Genomic DNA, 24,534 nt, shown 5'->3' on the forward strand with positions numbered 1-24,534 from the left:
ACAAGGCAGGAGGGGGTCTCTCTCTGGAGCCCAATGCAGGTGGGCCCAGGACAACTAACCCTGCCTGGCGTATCACCCACCTGTGCCGTGCGGTGCTGTACCATGGACCAGTTTTCAGAGAGATGGGTCAGGATGCCACAGAAAGAAGGCATTGCTCTGAACACCAGGCAGGTCCCAGAGCCCCAAACACCCAACCTGCTCTGACACCTGCCCCTGCTGGCATTTGTTCCATCTCCAGACCAGCGTCAGTCACAGGAGAAGAGGCCACTCAGGGACCTGCCCACCGTGACACAGAGGAGCCAAGTACACATGGTGACCTCAGGGCTGGATTAACCTTTTGTGGGCCCTGGCCCCATGCTCCACCCTGAGACCCTAACCCCTGCTCTGATCCGAGGTCCTGCCCCCACTCAGCCTCTTCCGAGGCCCCACCCACCGCTCGCCCGGGGGGATGGTGCAGAGAGGCACAAACAGCAGCAATGCCATCCTTCCATGCTGCGAGGGACAGCGAGCAAGCACAGGTGCCACCCTGAGTGGGACGCCATGGCACGGTGCTGGATGTGCAAAACCAGGCCAACTTACAGGGTCTGTGGCCTTCCATGACTTCGATGGGTCCATAAAACATCTGAGTCTTCGAAGGGGCTGCAAACAAATCAGTTTTCAGTTTCAACCCACATGAACACTGAGTGCTGCCTGTGTGCCTCCATGTGGGGACCTGCTGAAGGCAGCGCAGTGGCTGCTGTCTCAGCTCACAAAACACTGCAGGGCAGCCTGAGGGCACCAGCCAGCAAGTCAGGTTTCTGTGCCCAGGTGTCTTGAATGGCTGCGCCAGGGAAGAGCCCTGGGACAGCTGACAGAAGAGGCTGCTCTGTGCTGGGTGGAGGCAGCTGGACCCTGAGCCCATGTGCTGCTGAGAGAGAAGCTGGAGGACTTGACACCAGCATGCCAACCACGTGACCACAAGAAAAGAAAATGGCCCAGCACCGTTTTCCCTTGCTTGGAAAGCAGCTTGGAAAGCAAAAAGCAATGTCCCCGTGTCCATGAGGTCAGCGGGAATGAGGTCACTTCCTCCAGAGATTCCGCAGAAGGAAAGCCCCGGAGACAGCAAGAAAGAGAGGTGCAAAAAAAAAATTCATTCCACCTCTGCCCCCAACACCCTCTACGAAACAGGCTGCTTCTTCTTCCACAGGGCCCTGGATAGAGAAAAAACGAGGCGGTGTTTCTCTATCCCCACCCTTGCCGTGCCCAAGCACCTCCCAAATGTGAATGAATTTAGCTCCTCTCAGATGTAGGGAAGGATCATTTTCCTGATTTTCCCAAAAAGGGAAACCGAGGCACAAAGCTTCCATGACTTGCACACGGTCACGCACACCCTGTGGCAGAGTCAGAAAAAGAATGCAGATCTGCTGAGTCCCAGCCAGGTGCCCTAGCTACAAATCATCTTTCCTCGCTGTTCAGCCCTCCTGCAGTGATACTAAAGGGGCAGGGTCCAAAATCAGATTGACCACATAGACAAGCCCACGCTTCCAACCCTGTGTTGCTTGGCCCGGACAGGACATGGCTGGAATTTTACATCTAGCTTCTCTTGCCCCATATTTCTCTCATCTTGACAAAGAAACTGGCTTTCTTGATTTCTAGTTCTCATGCAGCAGTGGCAAAGAGTGGGATGTCTGTGCTTAAACCCGAACTGGAGCAGCTTCCGTTTGACCCCCCCCGACCTCGTTTGATTAGGGTTCCACTTTGCTTTCACAACACCTAAGCTGGCCATAAACCCTGACACTGCTCCTGACAGAGATTCTGCAGGGTCGGCGGTTCCTGCTGAATGGCACCGCTCTGAATTAATCTACTAGCACGAGAGTTTCAGGAGGAAATCGGGGGGGAGGGGCATTAGCCTAAGTCAGGTGCAACTTTTCAATGGTCATGTCCCCCCATGCAGCTCTCCCCTCCGCCCAGAAGGAAGCTGCCTTTGTAAAGGCCAATGGTGGGCACTGGCGGTGGGGAACGTCCGCATTAAAAACCCACCCAGCGAGGTCAGCGCCAGCACATCCCACCAACCCCAGAACCAGAGAAGGACAGAATGGGGACTGACCGTGGGCACCACTCATGCCAGGGAAAGTGCCACAGGGTGGGGGTGGGAGACCACAGAGCAATGCTAGCACTCCCAGGGCAGAGTGGGGAGCCTGGCTAGCAGAAGGTTACATTTGGGGGCACTGTCCTGGGCAGAAGGTGGCCTTGGGACTCCGGATTGCAGGGGTGGCTCCTGGTAACTGGTGAGCACTGGACGCCAGCAGCCAGGCTCTCACTAACTGCCTCCACCTGACTAACCCAGGCCAGGCTCTCCCTGAGGGTGCAATGGGGCGTACGCACCTTGTACATGCAGCGTGGCCGTGCCCTCGGCCATGTCCAGCATGTTGGAGCCGGTACAGACGTAGATGCCAGCGTCCTCGGGCTGCACCTTGCGGATGGTGAGGATGCCGTTGAAGTCCATGGCGCGGCGTGGCAGCTTGCCGTGGTTCTGGCGTGTCCAGACCAGCGTGTAGGCTGGAGACTGCGGGAGCAGAGGATACATGGCCATGAGGAGGCCGTGAGCCACCCTCCCCCGCCCCAGGGAGCTGGCACTAGGTGGGCTCCTTGGGAGGCAGCGTGGTGTCGATCCTCACCTAGCCAATAAACTTGCTCCCCTCCCTACACCCCTGCCAGGGCTAGGGCCACTGCAGGGGATGGCAGAGCACAGGAGTGGCACCCAGATACCATGGTGATGAACACGTCACCGAAGAAGGCAGAGGCAGGGAAGACTGTGTCCCCTGGGCTGCGCTTGGCAGCATTGGGAGGGTGGCTCCCTGCCTGGCTACTCAGGGACTGTCAGACCGTAGGCGCTGGTAGGCAAGTCACTGCTCCCTCCTGGGGAGGGACAAAGTGTGGGGCGAGCAGGTGTCAGTCCTCCCGCTGCGGGGAGCCCGGGCTCTGCCCTGCTGGCACCACCTGGGAATTGTGCCCCGATCAGACTCTCACCTGGGGTGATTGGATCTCGTTTCACTGACTTCCCTGGCAACATCCATTTACGCCAGCTGGATGTAAGGGCTCCAGCAGGTGTGCCATGCCGGCTGCCCGTTATTCCAAATGTGGGCACAGCACTTTGGCTGTGTTACCACCCGGCAGCTGTCAGATGGCTGTGCATTCTGCTCTAAACTGCACTGTGTCCACCCTCAGCTTCACCCCGCGTTAAACAATGACAAGCGCCGTGTGGACCCCGCAGTCACAGGACTGCTAGCCGCTCGCTCGGCTCCCATTGACTCTCTGGGGCACAGGCTCTTTGCTAGATGTGCATGCAGTGCCTGGCACAAACAGCCTGATCCCTGGCCAGGGCCTCACGGCGCCACTCCAGAAAAAACAGGTGTGTGGCCATTGTGGCCTTGTGTCTGTGCAGGGTCTGGGTGTCCAGACGGCTGCAGGAGGCGCATAGGTTCCTTGCCCGGGCTTGTGCTGTGTCCGGAGCAGCAACTGTGCGGATGAACAGCGCACAGAGTTCGGTTTTCATTTCCCCACCCCCGCCCAGCTCATCTCGCTGCCTCCCCCAGCCGCAGGCAGCTGCCCTGTCCTCACCTGGCTCTTGGCCGTACAGATGAAGGTGACGTCAGCTCCCGGCTTCACACTCTGGACCCTCTTCTCCTCCACGGTCACCGTGATGGGTTTGCTGGGGGCCTCTGCACCAACGGGGAGACATAAGACTCGTGCCCAGCACACCCTGCAGGCCATGGACAGCAGGACGGCAGCTCCAGGGCCCAGCCAGGGGCTAATGGTGTCCCAGCGCCAGGGCCAGGGCCAGGGCCAGGGCCAGGCAGGAGAAGGAGGGCAACAGGGAGCAGCGCTTGGGGTGGGAGGGTTGAGTTCAGGTTTTTTTGTTGGCTCTTCCTCTCTGAGGCCGCCTCATCCCAACCTAGGCCCTTTCCTCCTCCTGGGTCCCAGGCAAACCCTGTCCTCTCTCCGGGCTCCATGCCCTGCCCTCCTCTCTGGCCCTGCCCGCCCCCAGACCCCATAGGCCATGCCTGCCCCCAGGCCCTGCCCATCCCCTGAGCCCTGCCCTCCTCCTGGGCCCTGTCTGCTCCCAGACCCCAGGCCCTGCCCATCCCATGGGCCCTGCCCACCCCCTGGCCCCCACACAGATTCTGCCCAGCCTCAGGAAGGCCCTATCCATTCCCCTGAGCCCAGGCAGACCCTGCTCCCCCTGGACTCCAGGCCCTGGATCCCAGGCCCTGCCCACCCCCGGGCCTCCTCATAGGAGCTTATCTTGTTGCCCAGGCGTGATGGTGGTGGATGGGGTACGAGGCTCTGACCTCGACCCTGCCCTGGCTGCCTGGGCGGAGCAGTGCCACTTGCTCTGCCTCTATCCCACCGCTGCTGAGGGCAAGGCCACCATGACAATGGCTCTGCCAGGGAAGGAGGTGTCAGCTCCCAGCCGTGGCCCCACAGAGTGCACAGCCCGGGTGCCAGGCCCACCTGGTCTCAGCAGCGCCCTCCCCCTTCCCCACCCACATGCCGAGCCTGGAGCCGCTCACCCGTGACAATGACCTCCGCCCGACTGGCATGGCTGTGCTGCAGGCTGCGGCAGGTGCAGATGTACACACCGGCCTCCGAGGGATGGATGCTGGGGAAGTGGAGCTCTTCACCTGGGGCCGGGCGAAGGATGCGTGAGACCCACACATGGCCCACCACGGGCAGAGCGTGTGCACAGAGGGGCCCTCTGGCAGCCAGGGAGAACATCCCCAGGCCTGGGGAGCTTGCAGGGAGACCATCTCTGCCACCCCGCTGCTTATAACCACTGGTCACAGCTCCCCAGCCATGGCCCCAGCACCCTGGCTAGGGAGGGCTGGCCTGGGGCCACATCTGGACAGAGAGCTCTGAGGAACACCTGAAATGCTCAGACTGGTGATTCGGGAGGTGGCATATGTGCCTGAGTCAGTGTAGGCTACCGTGTGGTGCTAGGTCATTCAGTGCGGGGTGCTCTCCCCTGCAGATCTGCAGCTGGAGGAGCATCGATCCAAGCTCCTGACCTGCTCAGGCCTCGGGGGGCTGCATTTGCACCAGATTGGGGTGTCCTGATCCAACCCCTACTGGACTCCCTGTTGTCTCCTCGCCTTTGGGCAGGCTGAATGACAGAATGGCTGGCCCCAACCAGGTGTGTCCCTGAGTCTGTGGGACCCAGGGCTGGACCCCCATCCTGCCCCCGGTTCCTGCTGATTCAATCCTTCCCCCATTGGTCTGGGCGTCTGCCAGCTCCAATCACAATAAACCTGCCATCAAACCCACTCCCCACAGCCACCAGGATGACCCTGCAGTGGCATGTGAGTACCAGATTCTCCTTCCCCTCCTGTCCTACAGTTTTATAGCATTGCGGTGTGACTGTATAAAGAGCTACCCTGTCGCACCCCAGAGACAGCTGGATCCCAGTGCTAGGTGAGGGATCTCTGTATAAATGGATATATTGCCACACCCCAGAAGCAGCTGCATTTCAGGGCTGGTCTACACTTATAACTTAGGTCGACATAGCTGCAGTGCTCGGGGGTGTGAAAATCCACACCTCTGAGCGCTGTAGCTAAGCTACCAACCTGGTAGATGCAGCTAGGTTGACAGATGAACGCCTCCACCAGCCGTCGCTCAGGGAGTTCCCAAAGCAATGGTCAGACCCTTCCAGCTACATGACGGAGCTACGCTGGCACACCCAGTCGCCACAGCTGTGCCACCATAGCTCCCACAGTGCAGACACAGCCTCAGTGGAGGGGATGTGCCTGGTTCCTAACGTTCATTGTTCTCTCCACACCTGGCCACACCGTTACCTTGCCGTCGGCTCTGGGCAGTGCTGGGCACAGGGTGCCCATCCTCCCGCGACCAGGAGTAGTAGTAGGGTGGGCTGCCACTGGCCTGGCAGCGCAGGGTCACCTCACCACCCTGTGACACCGTGGTCTTTGGCGGGTGGACTCGTACCACGAAAGGGGCTTGGTCTGTGGGGAGAGGAGAGAGGGAGCCGGTCATTCTGGGGATGCTGGGGAGATGCATCAGACCCACAGGGGTGGGGTCAGCAATGGTGCTACGGCCAGCTGCCCCCCCACATGGGAATTCCCTTGATGTGAGAACAAAGGGCCCACCCAGGGCTGTGGGGCGAGGGGCCGTATCCATCCATGCCTGGTTCTACACCCACCAACAGGACCCCCCCAGGACTATGGGGCAAGGGGCTGAATCCACCTGTGCCTGGCTCTGCACCCACCAACAGGACCCCCCCAGGACTGTGGGGCAAGGGGTCGTATCCACCCATGCCCTGCTCTACACCCACCAAGGGGGACCCTCCGGGGCTCTGGCGCAAGGGGCCGTATCTACTTGTTCCCTGCTCTGCACCCACCAACGGGGGCCCTCCAGGGTTCTGGGGCAAGGGACCGTATCCACCTGCACCCTGAGGGGCTCATCCCTCTACCAGCTCCTGGCTGGATCCCATCTCTCTGCTGACCCTTGCAGGTGGGGCAGAGGCAGGGATGAGGGGCTGGATGCTAGGAAGTCTGGCCTGTGGTCTGGGAGCTGTATCAGCATCAAGCAGTCGCCTGCTCCCCTTGCAGCCACCTGAGCCCGGAATCACAGCCCTCCAGGAGGGGGTACGCCAAGCGCCCTGTATTCATACTCCCCACATCACCGCAGTGCGCCTTGGGAGGAATCGTTAAAGTCTCCCTCCAGGCTAATGAATCATAGAATCTCAGGGTTGGAAGGGACCTCAGGGGGTTATCTAGTCCAACCCCCTGCTCAAAGCAGGACCAAGCCCCAACTAAATCACCCCAGCCAGGACTTTGTCAAGCCTGACCTTAAAAACTTCTAAGGAAGGAGATTCCACCAACTCCCTAGGTAACCATTCCAGTGCTTCACCACCTGCCTAGTGAAAAAGTTTTTCCTAATATCCAACCTAAACCTCCCCCACTGCAACTTGAGACTCAGGGTTTAGCTGATTGCCATATTTGGGGTCGGGAAGGAATTTTCCTCCAGGGCAGATTGGAGAGGCCCTGGAGGTTTTTCGCCTTCCTCTGTAGCATGGGGCATGGTTGACTTGAGGGAGGCTTCTCTGCTCCTTGAAGTCTTTGAACCATGATTTAAGGACTTCAATAGCTCAGACATGGGTGAGGTTTTTCATAGGAGTGGGTGGGTGAGATTCTGTGGCCTGCGCTGTGCAGGAGGTCGGACTAGATGATCAGAATGGTCCCTTCTGACCTTAGTATCTATGAATCTATGAGACCATTACTCCTTGTTCTGTCATCTGCTACCACTGGGGAGCGTACGCACGAAGTGCACAGGAAGAGTTCACCCAACAACGGGGCGGGGTAACCCTGCTTCTCAGACACAGGACAGGCTGGTGCCTCTGGCCTGTCCCGGGGCTGCTCCTTGGCAGCAACCGGGGTAGGAACAAATCAATCTGCAAACAGCAGCATGGAGCCTCTTTCCTTATGGGACTCCCTGTCCCGGCCTCACTGCTGCAGTAAACTTTCTCCGCGGTGACCCTCAGCAGAGAGCATTTCAAAGGGGGGCTGTACTGTGACAGTGAGCAGGAAACCACCCCAGCCACCTCTCTCTCACCTGCAGGGCACTCTGACTGCAGGGGAGAGCCGGACCTGAGGACTGCATCAGCCATATTGACGGGAGCATGGTGCAGGTTGGACCTCCAGCCAAGCCTAGCTTGTTCAGTGGTAGCTGGTAAAAAGGGGTTTATATATGTGTTTCTTTGACCCATTTCTGACTTTGATGCCTTACACCAGTACTCACTTCAAATCCACCAGGCTGTAGTTAAATAAACTGGCTTGATTTTTAATCTAACCCAATGCAGCACCATGTTTAAACTGAGCTGTTGGTAACTCCAGTGAATGTAGAAAATTGCTGGCTACTGACCCTGGACAGGGTCAAGGGATCTTCAACATCTCAGCTTGCAGGCTACTAGCCCTTGTCCTTCTGCTGGCCCAAAGGCCAGGGCAGTGGGGACCAACTGGGACCCAGCCCTGCCGCCAATGCCTGGCCCAGCACTTACCCACAGGCACACACTTCTGCCCCCGCATGCTGGGGTTCCCCACATAGCCTGGCGCACATCTGTGGGGAGCAGGAGAGACAGGTGAAGGAGGCACTGGTCTCCCACGGGAGAACGATTATCGGGGGGGGAGGGGGAGTTGCACACAAAGCCTAGGGCTGCCAACTTTCTATTGGCACAAAACCGAACACCCTAGCCCCGCCCCTTCCTGAGGCCCCCCCCCGCTGACTACATTCCCTCTCCCTCGGTGGCTCGCTCTCCCCCACCCTCACTCACTTTCACTGGGGCTGGGGCAGTGAGTTGGGGTACGGGAGGGGGTGAAGGCTCTAAATGGAAGTGCGGGCTCCGGGATGGGGCCAGAAATGAGGGTTTCAGGGTGTGGGGGGCCTCTGGGCCGGGGCAGGGAGTTGGGGTGTGAGGAGGGATGAGGGCTCCAGTTGAGGTTGCAGTCTCTGGGGTGGGGCTGGGGATGAGGGGTTTGGAGTGCAAGAGGGAGCTCCAGGCTGGGGCCGAGGGATTCGGAATGTGGTAGGGGGCTGTGGGTTGAGGCAGGGTGTTGGGGTGTAAGAGGGGTGAGGGCTCTGGGATGGGGGTGAGGGCTCTGGGATGGGGCTGGGGATGAGGGGTTCAGAGCGTGAGAGGGGCTCTGGGCTGGGGCAGGAGGTTGGGGTGTGGGGGAGTGAGAGTTCTGGAGTGGGGGTATGGACTCTGGGGTGGGGGGTATGGGGTGCAGGAGAGGGCTCAGGGTTGGGGGGGCTCAGGGCTGGGGCAGGGAGTTGGGGCTCGGGGTTGGGGCGTGGGCTTACCTTGGGTGGCTCCCGGTGGACGGCGCAGCGGGGCTAAGGCAGGCTGCCTGCCTCTCCTGGCTCCATACTGCACTCCAGAAGTGGCCAGCGGGTCTGGCTCCGAGGTGGGGGCGGGGGCAGGAGGCTCTGCTGCATGTTCTGCTCTCAGCTGCAGGCACTGGCACCGCCCCCAGCCCCAGTGCAGAGCCAGCGCTGGGGCGGGGGCAGCGCGGAGCACTGTGGCCCACCCCGCCTAGGAGCCGGACTTGCTGGTCGCTTCTGGAAGCAGTGCAGTGCCCCAGGACAGATAGGGACCAGCCAGCCTTAGAGCTGCAGCAACGCCAAGCAGACTTTTATCGGGCCGGCTGGCGGTGCTGACTGGAGCCGCCAGGGTCCCTTCTCGACTGGGCATTGCGGTTGCAAAACGGACACCTGGTCACCCTAACAAAGCCTTCTGTCCACTGTGCCTCAGAGCTGCAGGTTGGGACGGAGGCGCGTGGGGAAGCAGTTATTGCCCCAGTGTACACAGCCCCCCGGGGTCCAGGTGCAATGCGGCCAGACTCCATGGGCTGAGCCCCGACCCATGGCAGGGGGCGATAGAGTTGTCACCTTTCTAAGGTCTGGAAACGAGAGACAGAGGCCCTGTCTCGCCTCTTCCTTTGAGGTCCTGCCTCCTATTCTGCCTCTTCCCCAAGGCCCCGCCCCTTCTGCTCCGCCTCTGCCCCCAAGGCCCCGCCCCTTCTGCTCCGCCTCTGCCCCCAAGGCCCCGCCCCTTCTGCTCCGCCTCTTCCCCAAGGCCCCGCCCCTTCTGCTCCGCCTCTGCCCCCAAGGCCCCGCCTCTTCTGCTCCGCCTCTTCCCCAAGGCCCCGCCTCTTCTGCTCCGCCTCTGCCCCCAAGGCCCCGCCCCTTCTGCTCCGCCTCTGCCCCCAAGGCCCCGCCCCTTCTGCTCCACCTCTGCCCCCAAGGCCCCGCCCCTTCTGCTCCGCCTCTGCCCCAAGGCCCCGCCCCTTCTGCTCCGCCTCTGCCCCCAAGGCCCCGCCCCTTCTGCTCCGCCTCTGCCCCCAAGGCCCCACCCCTTCTGCTCTGCCTCTTCCCCATACACCCCAGATTTTAAAACACGGACAAAGTCAAATGGCACCAGGACACACAAGCCAAAACCCAGACTGTCTGCGGGAAACTGGCCGGGTGGCAGCTGCAGGGGAAAGACTCACTGCTCACAGTACTGGCCGGTGTAGCCGGGATCGCAGGCTGAGCAGCGATAGCCGCCCGCCCCCAGGCTCTCACACGTCCGCGAGAACCTGCAGGGAGAGAGACAACTGAGCGCCTGGCCAGGAACAGCGCCCCCCACCCACCCCGGGAACAGCGCCCCCCGCCTCCGGCCCCCGGAACCGCCGCAGAAACAACACCTCACCCCCACTCAGCTGCCCGGCAACAGCATCCGCTGCCCCCACTCAGCCGTCCCAGGAACAGCGCCCTCTGCCCCCACTCAGCCACTCTGGGAACAGTGCCTCCTGCCCCCTGCCTTGCCACCCCAGGAAGAGCGGTCCTGTCCCCGCTTTATACCCCCCAAGTTATTAGACACACAAGGTTGAGCAAACCACAGAGCCCTTGGGATCACACCGAAGGCAGGTTCTCGGGGGACCCGCCAGGAAACACTGGTTGGCAGCAGCAGGAGGGCTGGTACTGAGATGCCAACAGACCCTGACTGGCAATAGGGTGGCCAGAACTTGGGGCCTCCTCCATACATCCTCATTCCACCTCCACCCCGAGGTTAACACTCAGAGATGGAGATGCCATGTGGGAGGTGGTGAGCTCAGTCATGTTAACCCCATGTGTGCCATGAGTTGCTACACTCTAACCCCCAACCCCACTCGCTGGTGTCAGCTACTCACTGGTTCTCAGGTTCGGAGAGTGGGCAGGCACAAGGCTGGCAGTCCTCGGGGGTCCCGGCGGTGGCATCTCCGTAGTAGCCAGGGGCACATTGCTCGCAGAACTCCCCGGCCGCATTGTGTAAGCAGTTCTGCGGAGAGGAACGGAGCTCACACACCCAGCCGGTGGGGAAGGAGGGATTGCAGCGAGGGCTTGCCCTGAGGCAGAGTCCTCCTCCAAGATGGGGCAGGAGACAGGGTGTAGATGGGGTCCCTTGCCGAGTCACAGAGTGTGGGCCCAGGAAGCCAGGGGCTCCGGCCTAGTGCAAGCAGGTTCAGGGGTACCAGAGGGAGTCTCAGCTCTTCTCTCAGCCCACATTGGGGCATCCACCTGGCCTGGGGCAGTGGCGAGGGGGACTCCAGAAGGAATAGGAGAGTCTGGTTCAGCGAGGCAAGGTGGAAAGGCTGCTCCAGCCGGTGGGCAGGCACTGTGTGCACCACGCTGGTCACTCACCGAGCAGGCCCCCGTCTCCGGGTGACAGGAGTCCGAGTGGCCATTGCACTCACACAGCTCGCAGTGCCCCAGGTACAGGCCACCTCCGGTGCGAGTGTAGCCAGCAGCACAGTCCTGCAGGGGAGAGACAAAGCGTCACCCTGCAGTACAACCGGCTGGGGCCTCACCCCCAGAGCGGGCACAGCTGCCAAGCACCAAGCCAAGGGATGTGGGTCAGCAAGGGGCCACCTCACCTGGCAGGAGAGGCCCCGGTACCCAGGTGGGCAGCGGCACTCCTCCACCTCCAGCGCCCGCGGCAGGCTGCTGTAGTTGGGCACAGCGGTCTCCATGCTGACGCCAGCAATGCTGGCCGACACCATGTCAGTGGAGTAGGTGGCACGGATGAGGATCTCGTCCAGGTCGGCCAGCACCATCATCAGGTGCTCGCGGGTGGCATGCTGTCCGTCGGGACGTTTCCAGTATTGCTGTGGGGGAGGGGGGCAGAGTCACGCCTGGCTGGAAGCCCACCGAGCTCTGAGGCAAGGGCAGTGGGGCTGCCCAGTAGCAAAGCCCATGTGCTCGCACCCCGGACCTTGGCTCAGCCAGGCTCCCCTGGATTCATGCAGCAGGGACTGGAGGGGGCTCTGCGGCGGAGACTCCGCCATGGCACGAATGGGAACTGAACCAAGCTCAGACGAGAGTCCAACCCTGTGGAGCCAGAGGGCAGCCCAGCCCCTCGGGACATGCCCCCTCCTAGCACAGGTGGCTGAGTTGGCTTGACATGGGGGCACCAGTGGCTTCAGTTCAGGGGAGACCAGGAGCCCCACTGCACCTTCCCCAGGCCCTTGGGGGGAGCTCAGACCGGAGAGGAGGGGTGTACTGGGAGAGGGAGCAGGAGGACAATATCGGGAGACGGGGGTATAAGATGGTGGTACGTTCCAGTGGGGCAAGCTCGAGGGTGGTATGATGCTAGTGAGGAGAAGGTGGGGGTGGGGGCAAGGCGAGGGTGGGGGTGAGGGCGAGGTGGGGGCAGGGGCAGTACGATGACAGAGAGGCAGGGTGGGGTTGGAGATGAGGCAGGGGTGGCCCATGCTAGTGAGGAGGGGGCGAGGGCAAGGCAGGGCTGAGCAGGGGTGGGCAGAGGTGGGGGCAGGGGTGGAGGCAAGGTGGGGGCAGAGGTGAGGCAGAAGTGGGGACAAGGTGGGGGTGGGGTAAGGGCAGGGCGGAGGTGGGGCCGAGGCAGGTGCTGAGTGGGGGTGGTAGCATGCCAGCGAGGTGAGGGCAGGGGCAGTAGTACCTTGCCAGCCAGGCGGGGCTGGATGGGGGTGGAGGCAGTACCGTGTTGGAGGGAGTGGGGCGGGGGTGGTACCACACCGGTGAGGTGGGGGCTGGGTGGGGGTGGATGGGGATGGTACGATGCCAGTGAGGCGGGGTCAGGGCAGGGCAGGGCAGAGGTGGTACCACCCTGGCAAGGTGGGAGTGGGGGCGGTACCTGGCAAGGCAGCTTTCCTGGCAGGGGACGCTGGGTCGGTTCCGAGCGGGCGAGGCAGGGCCAGGGAGGGGCTGGGGCGGTTCTGCGGGGGCGAGGCAGGGCCAGGGAGGGGCTGGGGCTGGGGCTGGGGCGGTTCCGCGGGGGCGAGGCAGGGCCAGGGAGGGGCTGGGGCTGGGGCTGGGGCGGTTCCCTGTGAGCCGTGCGCTCACCTCCTGGAGGATGATCTCGAAGCTCTGTCGCTCACGTGGCTGCAAGTCAGGTTGGTAGGCCACCAGCGTGATGTCGTTGCCCTGCACAGACAGCAAGGGGAAGTGGCTGGTTGACCCCGGGCTGGGCTCTGCACACCCTCATCCAGGTTGGCAGGGCGCCCCCTGCACACGCCATGCCAGTCTGTCCTGGACCTGTTCTGACCCTCTCCCTCCATCAGACGCCACCTGCCTTCCACTCACCTACAGGGCCTTGTGCTGTGAGCACTGCCCCCAGTCCCCGGCAGGCGCTGGCCTCTTCTCGCCCACCTGCTTGGACACCCCCCCATTTAGCCCCCTCCGTGCTGGGGGAGATTTCAAAGGCCCGTCTCTGTGCCAGGGGCACTGCTGCCCCTCTCTAAAGCACGCACCTTAGAGTAGTTTCATTTAGCCCACCTTTCCCTCGTTTGCTAATGAGCCTGACATGTGGAACAGGTTTCAGAGTAGCACCGGTGTTAGTCTGTATTCGCAAAAAGAAAAGGAGGACTTGTGGCACCTTAGAGACTAACAAATTTATTTGAGCATAAGCTTTCACTGAATGCATCCGATGAAGTGATCTGTAGCTCACGAAAGCTTATGCTCAAATAAATTTGTTAGTCTCTAAGGTGCCACAAGTCCTCCTTTTCTTCATGTGGGACTGTGCCAGATCCCTCTGTGAAATAGAGACATGCCACACCTACAGCTTCTCCCATCCACTAGGCCAGTGCCCATCAGAGAAGGAAATTCGACTGCTTTGCCATGATTTGTTCTTGACAGGTCCATGCTGGCTGCTCCTTATCGCCTTACTGTCCTCGAGGTGCTTACAGATTGATTTTGAATCATTTATTTCAGTATCTCTCTGGGTATTGAAGTTAGCTGTAATTGCCCAGGTCCTTTCTGTTCCCCTTTTCAAAGGTGGGTACTAGGCTGCGCATCTCCAGTCCTCTGAGACCTCACCCGTCCTCAGGGAGTTCACCAAGATAGTCACTAATGATTCCCAGCTGGCTTCAGCTAGTTCCCTATGTGCCCGCGGGTGCATTTCACCAGGCCCTGCTCACTCCAATACATCGAACCCATCAAACTCCTTCCCCTGACTTTCCCCTGTTCTGGCTTGTGTTCCCTGCCCTCCATCCCAGCCTCCCTTCCCCCAGCTCTCTGCATGCCCCTCGATCCCAGCCCCTGCTATTCCAGCCCTGGCCCCAGATACCGTCACCCAGACAGCCCCCTTCCCATCCCGGAGAGTCCTTGTGCCCCACAGGCCTCCCACTGTCCTGTCCCAGCCAGCCCCCATCCCATCCTGGACAGCCCCCTTGCCCCCAACCCCGGCCCAGACAGCCCCCTTCCCATCCCAGAGAGCCCTGGTGCCCCACAGGCCCCCCACTGTCCTGTCTCAGCCAGCCCCCATCCCAGGCAGCCCCCTTACCGTGATCTGCACGTCGGCGTCAGGCAGGGGGGCACTCCTCCCCCCAGAGTTGTAGGAGAGGGTGTAGCGCAGCCGCCCACCATAGGAGCCGACCTGAGAAAGCAAGGAACAGAGTTGGCTGAGCACCTCAGCTCTGGCGCCCTGGCCTGGCCATGCAGGGTGGGGCTTTGTGCAACCGGCCAGGCCAAGGGTCCCTCAAGTGAGTCTGCCCCGGGGCTGGTTTGGTCAGACCATGAGGGTGGAACTAGGGGCGGGGGCGGCAGGGCAGGGGGAAGGATCTAAAACCTGCCCGATAGCGATCAACCCAGGGAGCTCCATCTCCTTAGCCTGACAAAGAGATGACTCAGAGGGCCTTGACCCCAATCTGTAAGGACCTGTGTGGGGAAGAAAGATTTACTATCGGGCCCATCAGTCCAGCAGCGACGGGTTGAACCACGGGCACAGGGAGTGCATGTGTGAGGGTAATTAACCCTCGGGACCATTTCCCAGTGGATTCTCCAGCTCTGACCATCTGAAATCCAGCCTGGCTGTTTCTCTAACAGACCTGCTCTAGGAATTCCTGTAGGGCAGGTCGTTGGCCTGTGCTATCCAGGGGGTCACGCTAGATCATGGGTTCCCAAACTGTGGGATGCACCCAAAGGTGGGGGCCAGGACACAGTCTCAGGTGCTCCACTGACACATCATGGGCAGAGCTTGGGGGGCACAAAATGTACATGTTGACAGTGGGGGGCACAATTTAAAGATTCAGCTGCCCCCTGAACAGCTCGAGTCATACCCTCCCCAGCAGGTCCTCTCTCACACACAGGGCACCCAGTGCCATCATGTCTGACTGGGAAGTGGACAGCAATAAGGAGTCGTGTGCCTGGAGCTGGCTGCTAGCCCCCCACCACTGGCAGAGTGGTGCCCAGTGATGGCTCTGCCCAGGGCCGGAGGGGCACAGCGCCTCTGGCAGGTGGCGGAGAGAGAAGTGGAGCTGCTAAGTAGAGGGTGAGGAGAAGGGGCTGGCCCTGAGAAGTGGCAGCTCCCAGGGCGGCTGGAAGAGGCCAGAGGGTTCCCAGCCATTCCCGCCCCAAGCCACTGCACCCCACAATCTAAGGCAGCCAGGCCCCCTGGAGTCTCGGTCCCGCAGCGACTGGGGCTTGGCAGTGCTGCTCCGTTTCCACCTTGACGAGACATGATTGGGACCATCACAGTAACAGGCACCATAGTTTATATACAGGGTTGGAGTTTATAAGTCTGTAATCATTCAGGTGACTATTTTTCCTCCCAAAGTGCTAACGGTGGCTGCTGCATGGGGGGGCCTCAGGGCAGAGTTTGGGACTCCCTGGGCTAGATGATCACAATGGTCCCTCCTGGCCTCCGAGTTGATGAAATTAAGGGGACTTCTTGAAGATCTACCGCTCCAAAAAGTGCGACGCTCGTCCTTGGAGCCCTCAAGGCAAAGCCCAGTGCCCCCAAAGCCCCTCGCTGCCCAGAGGAGGCCAGGTCCTTCCCTAGGACTACAGGCTCCGACAAGCAGGGCCTGTGCAGAACAGACCCAGCGAAGGCACAGAACTTGGGTGGGGAATAACACCGGGTATCAAGGCAGGGGGCTCTCCAGGGCCATTGTGCCATGGGCATCGGAGCAGGCTGCAACAGGAACTCTGCTCAGCCACACAACCCAGCGCTCAAGGACAAGGGATTAGCCGAACCCCAGATCCCAGCACCCCCATTCTGGACCTAGATCAAAGTGGCAGCTGCCAGCAGTGCTTCCCCTCCCCAGCAGTTACCTTGTCCCCTAGGAAGGCGCCAGGAAGCTGCCAGTAGAAAACACTTTCAGGAAGCAGAGAGAAACCCTCGTAGATAAGCGAATACTGGGAGAGGAGAGAGATGGGCACATGGCACTGCGTCACAGAGGGGGAACAGCTGAGTATCCCCACCTGGCCGGCTGCAGGAGAGCAGAGGGGGAGCCACACGAAGCACAGGCATGGCACTGAGACTCCTGTACCACAGGGAAATGGCCACAAGCCCTGCCCCGCGGGAAGGCCCCGGTGAGACAGGAGCGGTGTCCCAGTTCCCAGGCACCCTGGGGGTGGAAGCCCTCATTGCTGCTCTGCATCACTCATTCTAATCCATGCCCAGGCTGCGAGGCAGTGGTGCCCATGGGCAGGGGCACAACCTTTGCATTGCAGCCCTGCTGATGCCCTTCCATCCCACCCGCAGTGCCTACTGCTGGCTTCCCGAGTGCAGACTAACAATGGGGGAGAAGGGCCTAGGGCCTAGGACGAGACCCAGTGGAGTTATCACACTTGTGAGTCAAGCTAAGATTGTACTCCAGGCTCCAGCTGTGCCAGGCTGGAGCACATCCATGCCCCTGCTTTCTGCGCCTGTCACGAAGCGGTACCTTGAGGCACGGCAGGAGAGCTGAAGCCAGCAGTGGCCTGTTGCAAGGGGCTGTTTTCCCAGATGGGTGGAATTTCCTATTCATCAGGAAAGAATGTGGCCTGGCTGGGCTGCAGGCCGGAGTGATGCTCAGCTGGGGGCACAGGCAGGCTCACAGCAGGAGACATGCTGCAGTCTGCATGGGAGAGCTCCTGTTGGTCACTGGGGGGGCAAGGTGACCCTGGTGGAAATATTGGGGGGCTGGAGAGAGGCTGAAGTCCCCCCAGGGGTCCCCCAGGAGAGGGCCGGGGAACGGGACCGTCCCCTCCTAAAGCAGGATAACTAGGGGAACACAGATGGGAAACCCCGTCCCCCACTGTCTGTCTGCAGTCGGTCAGTGGGGAGCAGCACAGAGACTCGTTAGTGACGACTGCAGCCACCCACACACGCACAGGCAAGTGCAGGCAGAGTTAAAGGACTTCAGCAGCAAACCACACAATTCCCGATGGCACCTCCACCTCCCCGAGCCAGGCCAGGCTTCATCGTCCCCGAGCGGGACAGATTCAAAGGACACAACAACGGGCAGGAAGGCGCATGCACACGGTGGGTCAACTGGGTGCAAGTGCTGGGCTTTTGCCATCTACATCAGCTCTGAATCCAGTCCTCAGGCTCTACAGCAGTGTTGCTCCAGCCCAGGCCTGAGTATGCTAGTATGCAAGGTCTCTGCTTAGCTGGGAAGGGCTGGCAGGGGATACCAGGGAAGCTGCCATGCCTTAGTACCCAGGCAAACGAAGCCAGAATCTGCTCTCGTTCCCAAGTGCTTTCACCCCAGCAGAGCCTCACTGGGGCAAATGAGATCAGCATCTGGCCCATGGTACCCTGGACAGACGGCTGCCTTGCGAACAGGGCCCAGGGAACGCTACTTCAGGTATCAGATGCAATTCCCCGGGACACGCAGTGCCACCCCAGGCATTGTGCGTCCCATGGGGACAGCGGGGCCATTTTACTCCCTCCCAGAGAGCTAAATCCCTCAGCCACATAAAGCCCCACCCAGGCCATGCAGGTGGGCAAGCCCTGGCCTCCGGTACCTTCTCAGCCACAGCAGCAAGCCTGTGGCCCTGGGAGAGGAGGTTGCTGGACTCCTGGGAGCAAGGTCGGAGCAATGCTTCCTGCTGGGGCTTTAGCAACACAAAAGACCAAGGGAGGGCTCAGTCCAGGGAGGCAGTGTCTGGGGGCAAAGCCATAGACCCAGGATAGCATTGCATAGACTGACTGGGCAGGGAAGGAGACCACAGACCCCGCAGATGGGTGGTGCAGGGTCCAGACCACTGGTCTGCTGGAGCAGCCTCGGACAGGGGCAGCAGAGAGGAGCAGAGCCAACGACTGAGTCCATTTGCAGACACTGTTTAAACAGCTTCATGGCCCGACCCAGGAGCGCTCCATACATGTGGCATCCCCTTGGGCACCAGCACTGCCTCGACCGGCCCAGGACTCTCCTGGGAGGGGTTTGGACAAGCCCATCGGCTCTGCCCCTTGGCTTCTCGGCAGGGTGGAGAAGGTGGGGGGAGGGCAGCAAGAGGGCCTGGGGAGGGTAGTGAGGACAGGGGGAGGGCAGCGAAAGCGGAGGGAGGACGGCGAAGGCAGTGAAGGCAGGAAGAGGGTGGGGTGAATCACAGATTCATAGAATCATAGAATCTCAGGGTTGGAAGGGACCTCAGGAGGTCACCTAGTCCAACCCCCTGCTCAAAGCAGGACCAAGCCCAACTAAATCATCCCAGCCAGGGCTTTGTCAAGCTGGGCCTTAAAAACCTCTAAGGAAGGAGATTCCACCACCTCCCTAGGTAACACATCCCAGTGCTTCACCACCCTCCTAGTGAAAAAGTTTTTTCTAATATCCAACCTAAACCTCCCCCACTACAACTTGAGACTATTGCTCCTTGTACTGTCATCTGCCACCATTGAGAACAGTCTAGATCCATCCTCTTTGGAACCCCCTTTCAGGTAGTTGAAAGCAGCTATCAAATCCCCCCTCATTCTTCTCTTCCACAGACTAAACAATCCCAGTTCCCTCAGCCTCTCCTCATAAGTCATGTGTTCCAGTCCCCTAATCATTTTTGTTGCCCTCCGCTGGACTTTTTCCAATTTTTCCACATCCTTCTTGTAGTGTGGGGCCCAAAACTGGACACAGTACTCCAGATGAGGCCTCACCAATGCAGAATAGAGGGGAATGATCACGTCCCTTGATCTGCTGGCAATGCTCCTATTTATACAGCCTGAAATGCTATTTGCCTTCTTGGCAACAAGGGCACACTGTTGACTCATAGCCAGCTTCTCATCTACTGTAAGCCCTAGGTCCTTTTCTGCAGAACTGCTGTCGAGCCGTTCGGTCCCTCGTCTGTAGCGGTGCATGGGATCTTCTGTCTTGAGTGCAGGACTCTGCACTTGTCCTTGATGAACCTCATCAGATTTCTTTTGGCCTAATCTTCGAATTTGTCTAGGGCCCTCTGTATCCTATCCCTACCCTCCAATGTATCTACCACTCCTCCCAGTTTAGTGTCATCTGCAAACTTGCTGAAGGTACAATCCACACCATCCTCCAGAACATTAATAAAGATATTGAACAAAACCAGGCCCAGGACCGACTCTTGGGGAACTCCACTTGATATGTGAGCCTGGTGATCTAGCCAGCTCTCTATCCACCTTATAGTCCATTCATCCAGCCCATACTTCTTTAACTTGCTGGCAAGAATATTGTGGGAGACCGTATCAAAAGCTTTGCTCAAGTCAAGGAATAACATGTCCACTGCTTTCCGCTCATCCACAGAGCCAGTTATCCCATCATGGAAGGCAATTAGGTTAGTCAGGCATGACTTCCCCTTGGTGAATCCATGCTGACTATTCCTGATCACTTTCCTCTCCTTGAAGGAGGGTTCCTCTCAAAATTGATTCCTTGAGGACCTACTCCATGATTTCTCCAGGGACTGAGGTGAGGCTGACTGGCCTATAGTTCCCAGGATCCTCCTTCTTCCTTTTTTTAAAGAAGGGCACTACATTAGCCTTTTTCCAGTCATCTGGGACCTCCCCCGATCCCCATGAGTTTTCAAAGATAAAGGCCAGTGGCTCTGCAATCACATCTGCCAACTCCTTTAGCACCCTCGGATGCAGGACATCCGGCCCCATGGACTTGTGCATGTCCAGCTTTTCTAAATAGTCCCGAACCACTTCTTTCTTCACAGAGGGCTGGTCACCTCCTCCCCATGCTGTGCTGCCCAGTGCAGTAGTCTGGGAGCTGACCTTGTTCGTGAAGACAGAGGCAAAAAAAGCATTGAGTACGTTAGCTTTTTCCACATCCTCTGTCACTAGGTTGCCTCCCTCATTCAGTCAGGGGCCCACACTTTCCTTGACTCTCTTCTTGTTGCTAACATACCTGAAGAAACCCTTCTTGTTACTCTTAACATCCCTTGCTAGCTGCAACTTCCAACTGTGATTTGGCCTTCCTGATTCCACTCCTGCATGCCCGAGCAATATTGTTATACTCCTCCCTGGTCACTTGTCCAATCTTCCACTTCTTGTAAGCTTCTTTTTTGTGTTTAAGATCAGCAAGGATTTCACTGTTAAGCCAAGCTGGTCGCCTGCCATATTTACTATTCTTTCTACACATTGGGATGGTTTGTTCCTGCAACCTCAATAAGGATTCTTTAAAATACAGCGAGCTCTCCTGGACTCCTTTCCCCCCCATGTTATTCTCCCAGGGGATCCTGCCCATCAGTTCCCTGAGGGAGTCACAGTCTGCTTTTCTGAAGTCCAGGGTCCGTATTCTGCTGCTCTCCTTTCTTCCCTGTGTCAGGATCCTGAACTCGACCATCTCATGGTCACTGTCTCCCAGGTTCCCATCCACTTTTGCTTCCTCTACTAATTCAGGGCTTGGGAAGAGCAAAATCCCAGAGTCAAGGGAGGGGCATCCAGCCAGGGCAGCCCCGTGCCCCCAGGGGGTGAGCAGCCTCACCCACAGCCACGGCGGTACCTACAGGGACCGCGGCACCAGGGCTGAACCTGGCGTGGCCAGGGAAGACGCCTTCAAGGAGGAGGAAGACTGGGGAGATTCAGCCAAGAGAGGGTGAGGGGGACTGTGAGCCAACCGGGCAGCAGGGGGGCCTTGCAGGCCTGCTGGCTGGGGCTGGGGCCGGGGCCTTGGGACAGCTCTGCTCGCGGGGGGGCGGAGTACTATGTGGAGAGGCCGTCTGCGCCATGCGAAGCCGAAGAGCAGCTCCCAGATCTCAGCATCCAGCCTCTACTGTGCTTCATCGGTCTGAGGGCAGGGAGGGGACAGACAGGGAGAGCCAGTGAGTGACCTGAGAGCAGGGAGTGGCCACGCTGGGCAGTGCCAGCCTCACACACCACGCTGGGCACGGTGCCAACCCCACAAATCACTCCAGGCAGAGCACCAACCCCACAACCACACTGGGCATGGTGCCAACCCCACAAACAATGCTGGCATGGTGCCAACCCCACACACCACACTGGGCACAGTGCCAACCCCACACACCATGCTGGCATGGTGCCAACCCCGCACACAACACTGGGCATTGTGCGAACCCTGCACACTACACTGGGCATGGTGCCAACCCCACAAACCATGCTGTCATGATGACAACCCCACAAACCATGCTAGCATGGTGCCAACCCCTCACACCATACTAGCGTGGTGCCAACCTCTCACACCACACTGGGCATGGTGCCAACCCCTCACACCATGCTGGCATGGTGCCAACCCCTCACACCACACTGGGCACAGTGCCACCCCCACACACCACACTGGGCATGGTGCCAACCCCACACACCACACTGGGCATGGTGCCAACCCCACACACCATGCCAAGCACAGCACCAACCCCACACCAGGCACAGTGCCAACCCCACACACCACACTGGGCATGGTGCCAACCCCACACACCATGCCAAGCACAGCACCAACCCCACACCAGACTAGGCAGGGGTTGTGCCAATCCCTCCCCACACACCAGGATGGGGAAGTGCTGACCCCCACCCACCTATGACCCAGCCCCTGGGAGAGTGGTACTGAACCCACATGCCACACAGGGACAGGACGGAGCCAAGGATGCTGGGCCCTCTGCAAACAGCGTCCCGTGGAGGCAGCCAGCAGCGGAAGCCTCAGGGGCAGGGCCCCGCTCAGGTGCCCTGCAGCAGCTGCTGGCAGGACGTCTCCTCAGAGTGACCTCCATGCCACACGGCAATAGCCAGCTGGGTGCAGGCTGGCATGGGGAGGGGGAGCAGTGCAGAGCTGGGTGCTGTCTGGCATGGGGTGGGGAGTGGCACAGGGCCTGATGTTGGCCAGCATGGGGGAGGTTGGGTGGGGCCGGGTGCTGGCTGGCATGGGGTGGAGGGGGTATGGAGCACTGCCTGACATAGGAAGGGGAGTGGAGCGGGGTGGGGCTGGGCACTGGCATGGGGTGGGGGAGCAGGGCTGGGTGCAGGTTGGCATGTGGTGGGGGAGCGGTGCAGAGTTGGGTGTTGGCTGGCATGAGGAGAGGTGGAGCAGGGCTGGGCACTGGCTGGCACAGGGCAGGGAGGCAAGTAGGGCTAGGTGCTTGCTTGCAAGGGGCGGGGAGCAGGGAAGGCTGGGCATTGGCTGGCAGGTGGGGGGGAGCCAGGCACCAGCTGACTGACATGGGTCAGGGAGCCAGGCAGGGCTAGGCCCTTGCCTGCAAGTAGCAAGGAGCAGGGCAGGCTGGGCGTTAACTGGCACAGGGGGTGAGGCAGGGCACTGGCTGGCATGGGGGGAGGTGGTGTGGGGCCAGGTGCTGGCTGGCACAGGGCAGGGAGTGGGACAGGGCTGGCTGCTGGCTGACACAGAGCAGGGAGCCAGGTAGGGCTGGGTGCTGGCTGGCACAGGGCAGGGAATGGTGTGGGGCTGGGCGCTGGCTGCCATGAGGCGGGGAGCAGGGCAGGTTGGACATTGGCTCGCATGGGGGATGGGGCAGGGCACTGCCTGGCTGGCCTGGGTCAGGGAGTGGGGCAGGATTGGCAGATTGGTGGGCACAGGCAGAAAAATGCTGCCCAAGAGCATAATGGGAAGCCTCCTAGATCCTACCCTAGTCCCTGCCCCTCTGAGTTCTAGCCCCACAGAGTCCAAGCAGGGGTTCTGATCTGCCCATCACTGTAGAGCATGCCCAAGCCAATGCCCCCCCATTACCTTAGCAGCTCGTCTGACCCTGCGGCTGCCCCCTCCAGAGCCCAGGATCATACCCGTGGCCACAGCATTCCGCAGCTGCTCCTCCGTAAGGGACGTGCTGTTCTGATGGGAGGCACAAGGGTGCCATGAATCCACTGGCCCTCCCAGCCAGGAGGTATGAGCAGCCCTCACACCTTTCACCCACCTGCCCCTGGCTGTGCCTAGTGCCACAGGCCAGGTTCGCCACACGCTGCATGCTCCAGCTCCATGAGCAGCTACGTGGGCAAGTCCCCGTGGCACTGCCCCTGCACACTGGCCTGGGGAGGGGAGGGGAGTCTCCACTCAGAGCCACACTGGCACTGAGGTGTCCGCTGCTGTAGTCACTACAAGCTACCATGCTCTAAGAGATGCCACCCAGAACCTGCCACCCTGGGCATGTCCCCCCCATGAACCCTGGGGTCCCAGTGCCAGGCTCAGCCGGGCCCAAGCCAGGAGGGAGCCAGGCAGAGGGGAAATGGACACGTTGACTCCCCTGCCCCATGGTAGTGAGCAGGACACAATGCCATTAGCACCGCTTGCGGGGCTCCCATGACTGCGAGCCATCTCCGTGGGAGCGAGGACACGGTGGGTGCAGGGCAGATGGCTCTGAAGCTCAGAGTATTCATGGGGTGTTAGAGACACCTGGTGTTACTCTGCGAAGCATCGGGCACAGGCATGGGGACAGCCCACCCCAGCCTGGCTATCCTGGCCACAATACAACCTGCCACGCCCCGTTGCCTCCCACTGGCAAGGCCCCCTGACAAGACACTCCAGACAATCCAGCACTGGGGTTGGCCAAATGCCCGCAGGTGCTTAGTAACATGCAAATTCCACGTAATTAGCTCTGTCCCAAAGATGGGGGGAGGGGCTGAGATAAGCCACACCCCTTCCCAAGCAGGCAGGTAAGCCATGCCCCTTCTCCCCTGAAAGTGGGTAAGCCACACACCCCGCAGGCAAGCTCCTCCCATGGCAGGTGTGGAAAGCCACACCCTTCCCTGGCAGGTGGGTAAGCCACGTCACTTCTCCGACCATCGTTTGCCAGATTATCCAGGAGGGCCACATGACCCAGGCCAATGGACTCCAGGACCCTTGGGAGCCAAGCACTTGACTGCCCCAGGCCCGCATCTGCGGGTTAGATCGGCAGCCCCACGGTGCACTCCATGCTCACGCCCCCGCCACGCGGTGCCTGTTCCTAGTACCTTGTGCGCACGGCGCATCCGGGCAAAATAGGTTTCTCTCTGTTTAAGGGAGGAGACAGGCAGGAAGGAGAGGAGAGAGCAGGGTTACTGAGGACAAGCGAGCAATGTTAGCAGCCTACCTGCACCCAGCGCGGGCCAGCCAAACCGCCCACGTGCAGGAAATCCCTTCCAGGTGGCTGAAAAGCCGAGCTGCCCCAGCCACTCCCGCCTGCCCAGCAGCTGTCGGCCTGGTGCTGACCGCGAGCCGGGCTGGGACTGAGGCAGCAGACCCCATGGGCATGGTTTGCCACAGACACCCCACGGCAGGGCTGAGCAAACCCCCAGGCAATGCAGCCTGCCCCAGCATGGGGCCAACAGACAGGAGGGTCAGGACAGAACATTCCCCACTCCTGGGGCCCAGGAGCCAGTGA

The 24,534-nt window shown here is 60.2% G+C and overlaps 1 protein-coding gene across 10 annotated transcripts in view; it reads right to left on the reverse strand.

Annotated features, from left to right (window-relative positions):
* Positions 1-24,534, reverse strand: part of HSPG2 (heparan sulfate proteoglycan 2) — a 183,434-nt gene that overhangs the window by 77,608 nt on the left and 81,292 nt on the right. For all 10 annotated transcript variants that reach the window (XM_043500074.1, XM_043500066.1, XM_043500073.1 and 7 more), the window contains 12 exons: positions 14,333-14,425; positions 12,895-12,975; positions 11,448-11,678; positions 11,215-11,328; positions 10,725-10,852; positions 10,044-10,130; positions 8,051-8,109; positions 5,832-5,996; positions 4,554-4,664; positions 3,601-3,701; positions 2,365-2,545; positions 580-639 (listed from right to left, as the gene is read on the reverse strand). In XM_043500074.1, the coding sequence (XP_043356009.1) occupies positions 580-639; positions 2,365-2,545; positions 3,601-3,701; positions 4,554-4,664; positions 5,832-5,996; positions 8,051-8,109; positions 10,044-10,130; positions 10,725-10,852; positions 11,215-11,328; positions 11,448-11,678; positions 12,895-12,975; positions 14,333-14,425 (1,411 nt within the window). The remainder of the gene's footprint in view (positions 1-579; positions 640-2,364; positions 2,546-3,600; positions 3,702-4,553; positions 4,665-5,831; positions 5,997-8,050; positions 8,110-10,043; positions 10,131-10,724; positions 10,853-11,214; positions 11,329-11,447; positions 11,679-12,894; positions 12,976-14,332; positions 14,426-24,534) is intronic.

This window comes from Dermochelys coriacea, chromosome 18 (genome assembly GCF_009764565.3).
Source record: "Dermochelys coriacea isolate rDerCor1 chromosome 18, rDerCor1.pri.v4, whole genome shotgun sequence".
Taxonomy (NCBI): Eukaryota; Metazoa; Chordata; order Testudines; family Dermochelyidae; genus Dermochelys; species Dermochelys coriacea.